Source organism: Triticum dicoccoides, chromosome 5B (assembly GCF_002162155.2).
Source record: "Triticum dicoccoides isolate Atlit2015 ecotype Zavitan chromosome 5B, WEW_v2.0, whole genome shotgun sequence".
Lineage (NCBI taxonomy): Eukaryota > Viridiplantae > Streptophyta > Magnoliopsida > Poales > Poaceae > Triticum > Triticum dicoccoides.
The window spans coordinates 297,715,674-297,721,489 of NC_041389.1; the positions used below are offsets into that span (position 1 = coordinate 297,715,674).

At 43.2% G+C, this 5,816-nt stretch overlaps 1 protein-coding gene across 1 annotated transcript in view; it reads right to left on the reverse strand.

The window, feature by feature from the left end:
• LOC119308547 overlaps positions 1-5,514 on the reverse strand; it is a 7,825-nt gene extending 2,311 nt beyond the window's left edge. Inside the window, exons 1-16 of the mRNA XM_037584680.1 lie at positions 5,340-5,514; positions 4,953-5,255; positions 4,571-4,714; positions 4,397-4,477; positions 4,247-4,290; positions 4,125-4,166; positions 3,972-4,046; positions 3,363-3,452; positions 3,115-3,159; positions 2,615-2,683; positions 1,778-1,858; positions 1,319-1,399; positions 1,172-1,252; positions 1,019-1,087; positions 863-943; positions 134-270 (exon numbers count right to left, since the gene is read on the reverse strand). Of these exons, the coding sequence (XP_037440577.1) occupies positions 134-270; positions 863-943; positions 1,019-1,087; positions 1,172-1,252; positions 1,319-1,399; positions 1,778-1,858; positions 2,615-2,683; positions 3,115-3,159; positions 3,363-3,452; positions 3,972-4,046; positions 4,125-4,166; positions 4,247-4,290; positions 4,397-4,477; positions 4,571-4,714; positions 4,953-5,255; positions 5,340-5,485 (1,569 nt within the window). The 5' untranslated portion in view covers positions 5,486-5,514. The remainder of the gene's footprint in view (positions 1-133; positions 271-862; positions 944-1,018; positions 1,088-1,171; positions 1,253-1,318; positions 1,400-1,777; positions 1,859-2,614; positions 2,684-3,114; positions 3,160-3,362; positions 3,453-3,971; positions 4,047-4,124; positions 4,167-4,246; positions 4,291-4,396; positions 4,478-4,570; positions 4,715-4,952; positions 5,256-5,339) is intronic.
• Between the last annotated feature and the right edge of the window lie 302 nt (positions 5,515-5,816).

Below are 5,816 nucleotides of genomic sequence, written 5' to 3' on the forward strand. Positions count from 1 at the left end.
CCCGTATGCGCCTTCTAGTGTACTCTATACGAGGATCACCACCATGTAATTTCTACCCTCTATCAATGGAATGATAGACAACATGCGTATTCACGAAACAAAAAGCACCAGTTTCAGCATCAGAGCGTCTTACCAGAGTTGTCCGTTGCCTTTTAGGATTAAAGCCTTGCCCAACAGTTGTCAGTTCCATCCTTGGATTCTTCCTTGGGCTGAAATCCTGGCAAGCATTCTCAGTATAGCAATGTTCTTGACTCAAATGCTTCTGTGTACCTGGCCAGGTATAATAACATTAAGGTTTAATGGATTCAGTAGTGTCACACAAAATAACCCTTTAAGACTCCAATTACATGTCTAATGCTCATTAACAGTGAACATTTCAAGTACAAAAGATGAAAAACGTGTCTTGTGCACATTTCAAAACAATAACACATCTCCATTACACTAAAATGTGTTGTTGCTCCAAGTTTTAAAACTGACAAAAAAACTTGTGCACATTGTGAAACAGTAACACATCCCCTGTATTAAGAGAAACCGCCAAACTGCTCCAAGTTCTACAACGACAAAAAACAAGTACTCGCACTGATCCATATTACTTGTCGCTCAAAAGGATGTATCTAACACTGTAATACGTCTAGATACATCCATTTGAGCTACAAGTATTATGGATCGGAGGGAGTAATACAAATAGAAGTACACAAGCGACCGAATGAACTAGTAGTCTGACAGTATATTCAATATTATTATCATTCATTCATATAACCCATTGAAAAGTGCATTTGTGGTTGTCAAGAAACAAGAAAATTCCAGGGACCAATAGTGCAGATTGAGATTCTTCCATGTTTGGAAGAACCAAGTAACATACCTGCATTTGTCACTGTTGAGACCAGAGAGTTTTCGTAAGGAGATGCCCAGATAGCAGACATAGTCTCTGAGGGTAGAGCATCTGCAATGAGTTCGGCAGTTAGAAATGGCGGCAGATGGAGGTTCGTCCATGTTGGGAAAAGAACGTGTGATTTACCTGCATTTGCCTTAATGTATTTAGAAGGAGATGCCAAGATAGCAGACATGGCCTTTGAGGACAGAGCACCTGCAATGAGTTTAATGAGTTCACCTGTTAGAAACGGTGGTAGATGGAGGTTCGTCCATGTTTAGAGAAGAATGTGGAATTTACCTGCATCTTTCTCTGTTGAAATCAAGAACTGATCATAAGGAGGTGCCAAGATAGCAGACATGGCCTGTGAAGGTAGACCATCTGCGATGAGTTCAGCAGTTAGAAATGGCTGCAGGTAGCCAGGTACTCAATGCTTAACTGTTTTACCTGCATTTGTCACTGGTGAGATCCCATAGTTTCTAGCAGGACCTTCCAAAGGATGGAGAATCTGGAAGAAGGATGGAACTTCTGCAAAAAGATTAGCAGTTAGGAATCTATCGCAAAGATGCATAAACACCAAAAAAGAAAAAGAAAACATAGGGACTTGAGACTCAGTTAGAATAAACTACGTGCATAATGCAAACATGTATGAAATGCAAGCTGGAATGATGTATGATGAAATCAAAGGTTAACATGGCAATGCATTTCAGTAGACTTCACCATAAGAGTTGAAGAAAGGCATCAAACAAAGACTTGGAAGGAAGAATGGCCAGTTACAAACCAAATTCATGAGACTGAAGCATGGAGAATCAAATATCATTATCAGTGATGCATATATTGCAGGTGCAATTTTGATATGGGGTTTCCTCCTGGTTTGAAAAATGCAAAGGCATCCAACTAATTTACCTGCATTTGTTACTGATGAAATTGTAACAGCCCCCATCAAGGTATAAGGGATAGTCTGCGAAACTCGGGCAACTGGAATACCTGCAATAAGTTCAGCAGTTACAATTCAGAAATGGCAGGAGATAGCCACAATTCGGATGAAGTGTAAACAAGAACATCAAGCTTGATGGGGCAGTGCACTGAGGCAGAAAGCTTCTGCATTTTCTTGAACAGAATGTGACAAAATGTCATAGAAATCAAATGATGATTGTGCATCATGACACGCGTTAAGTGTGCAAACATCACAGTAATGCATAAAGCATAAACCTAGAAGCTCATTTCAAAAGCAAAAGTAACATAATCGGTGCAGTAAGAACAAATGTACATAGGAATATTTTCCAAACAATAATGGTGTGAGAGAATTCAAATCATGACAAGGTATTATGTGTGCACATGCCACAACCCATCAATACCCTAAGCATAAACCTAGCATGGCAGTTCAAAAGCAGCAGCAACACCAATTGGTGCGGTGAGAGCAAAGTGTCAAAAATGCTCTTATATTATGGGACGGAGGGAGTACAAAGGAACATAGCCCACAATAGTACCAAACCTAAAGGCGGTAATATTAGTTCAGTCCAATTTTGCAGAGAATTATCCTACACTGCTGTTATCTCTGCAAATCCAGTGTGAAAATGAGATAACATTTAAGGGAAGGTAGGTGAGAAGTGGCTTGAACTAAATATTATAACCATTGCGAACTCGGTCGAAAGGATGTAATAACTTGTGATAACCAATAGAAATCCCAAGTAGAAAGGGGAGATAGAAGCGATGAAACTAAAGGTTTTTTAAACAACTTACCATCCTTGTAGACACGTCGAAATGGCTCATACCCTTGACTAAGGTCCGGCCAAGCTTCCAGCCGTTGATCTGAAGACGGTAAGTTTCATCAGTCACTTGTATGTAATCAAGCTACTAAATATTACTGATTAACAGAAGGTTAAACACAGGCCAGAAGCGCCGGTGCATAGCGGAAGGTTATAGCATGTCGAGAATGTCAAGAGAGCTCAGGGTAGACCAAACTTGACATGGGAAGAGTCCATAAAGAGAGACCTGAAGGACTGAAATATCACCAAAGAACTAGCCGTGGACAGGGGTGCGTGGAAATTAGCTATCCGCGTGACAGAACCATGACCAGGAGATCTTATGGGTTTCAACTCTAGCCTACCCCAGCTTGTTTGGGACTGAAAGGCTTTGTTGTTGTAATAACAGAAATTTAAGCACAACCGTTCATGTATCACATATGTATGAACAGGAATGGTAAACAAATGAAAGACGCACGGAGAATAATCTAGTTTTACCTAGAAGATAAACCGTCCATTCCTTTGTCTTGAGAACTAACATGTCTGCCATTGCAAAAACAAAAATAGGTTGACAACGAATGCACATATACAAAAGTTATAGGGCACGCAGTAAAATATCAATGACGCGTATAGCCTTTCAATTTGTACATCTGGTATATTCTAACAAGGAACAATTGCATGGATTAATTGTCCGGATAAAGTTTTGCCCTGGTTGGGAAACAATTAATGGTGTTCAACTAATTTACCAAAATCGGTGTCTGAGGACATGCCAGGATTTCTAGCTGGACTTCTGAATGTACCAAGATTATTCCGCGAGACTGGATCAACAGGAGCACCTGCGAATATTTCAGTAATAATAAATGGTACATAAACAATAATGGGAGTGTATAAGGCACATAATAGGAATACCCTAAGAATAAACTTAATGCAGCAATCCAACAGCTCCAAGAACAAATCGGTGTGGCAAAAGCAAAGAACCAGTTAAAAGGATCATCATTGCATGGCCTCATTCTATTTTTTGAGGACTGGTTTGAGATTGTGCAGACGTGATCAATATGGATAAAATATTATTACTGCTAGAAACTTAATGTAGCAACAAAGGAAGTGGAGACAATAACATTGCATAAACCCTTTGCAACAACAACAACAACAACAACAAAGCCTTTTAGCCCCAAACAAGTTGGGGTAGGTTAACATAAACCCTTTGCAGTAAAGAAAAATTATAAAATCAAAGGGTTCTTTTGTTCTGGAAGGATACTAAACTAAAGGCTTTCTGCAAATCAGGCTAAATTAAATGTTCATTTTGAAGTGGGAGTAAGTTAAATGTTTGGTGGCCTAAAAGAATCTGAAGCTACCTTTTTGTACCATTGGAGTACAAACATATTGAAGTGGATACCCTTGATCCCGCTTACCAGCTTCCAAACTTGTATCTAAGAAAGACAGCAAAATTTTATTAGTTGCTATCGTGCGATGAAGTTACCAACACCTAAACAAAGAAAAAGTGTTACCAACAAGATCCACCATCCATTCTTTTGCCTTAATTAACGATTCTGCCATTGAGAGAGGGAAAAAGAAAAGAAGCATTATTATTGACAAGCAGGGAGCATGCATAAAGATCATTATAATGTACCAGAACTTAACCCTTCACGGTGACTTGATATCGAAGAAGGAAGCCTGCACAAAGCAAGAAATATATGCAGGTGTGAATAGAATAGAATGCCATTATAAAGATTATAAAAGGAAAAGGTAGAACTGAAGATGGTTATGCTGCTGCACATACATCCTCCTCTTACGAAGATAGTGCCTGACAAGAACGGAGCCCGGGATGGGGCCTCGCTTCACATAGCGCCTTGGACGGAAACTAGCAAAGGTTGCATATGAGCGATCAAATTGATAGTCACTAGCCAAGAAAGGATTGATATAGGTACAGATCATGTATGATTTACTAGCATACCCGAAGCCAATGGGGAGTACATTGTGGGGTTCCGCTGGGCCACACGCCTCTTTCACATGTTCTCTCAACTCTGGAGTTTGATAAGCCAAGTAAACGACAGTGGACGCAGCCTTGTCTCTCACGCGCTCAAAGTCCAGGGAGTCCCTTCGTGTATGAATGAAAACAGCATTTGAGCATGAATATTGCTTAGGTGTAAAGTTTATTTTATATTGCTCTGATCTGAAGAGTTATCAGACATGAAAATCAATTATCTGAAGGCTGGCATCTACAGGGTTGGTTTAGGGGACTCTCCTATTAGCCCAGGGAGAATAAATGAGAGACTGGTTCAGAAGGTTCAGAAGAAATGATGGGTTTATTAATGGATCAGATAATGGTGATGTACCTGAATCCGCTGGAGGAGAGGAGGGGCCAGAGGACGGCGCGGAGCTTGGTGATGGCAAAATTCTTGGTGAAGCACATCCTGAGAGCTGCAGAGACGGCACGGCTCTCGGGCGCCCCGGAGACGATGTCGTGGACGGCCTTGTGCACGCGGAGGAAGTGGAGGAGGACGCGGCCGTGGACGCCCAGAGCAGGGTCGGGCGGCAGGAAGCGGGAGAGATGCTCGATGGCCTCGTCCCACCGGCCCGCCTTGACGAGGTCGGCCAGATGGTATAGGTCGATGCGCGCACCCGACTCGCCGGTAAGCCTGTGTGCATGTCACAAGGTCGGTCAGATCAGATAGAAAGAAATAGTAATGCACAGTTTTTTAATGGCGGCGTGGCGTAGGTACGCGTCGTAGGTGTCGAACAGCTTCTGGCGCCGGAGGAAGGAGAGGAGTCGCCGCTGCCGGAAGCGCGACACGCAGGGGTACTCCGGCAAACGCTTGCGCTTGCCGGCCACGGAGACGGAGAACACCGACCCATCCAAACGACTCATGGCGCCGGCACAAAGGGGCTCGGGAGGTGGGGATTTCTTCTGTGATGTGTTGGGGGAGAGTTGGCCGAGGAACCTCTATTTACGGAACCCACAACGCGCGGAGCAGCGGGCGGAACGTGCCTACGTGGCACTGAATGATACAGGGGCAAGTCTGATTACAGACAATGACAAGTGGGCCCCTATAGCACCTAAGTCCTACTGGTCAGGGACCAAGTTGATGCTTTAGCGCAGCCCACGCCGCACCCGCTCGGGCGCGCTCTGGAACGGTTGGTGGGCCAGCCACCGCCAAACGTGAAAGCCGAAGGCACAGTGGCGCGCTCTTTGGCCGCCC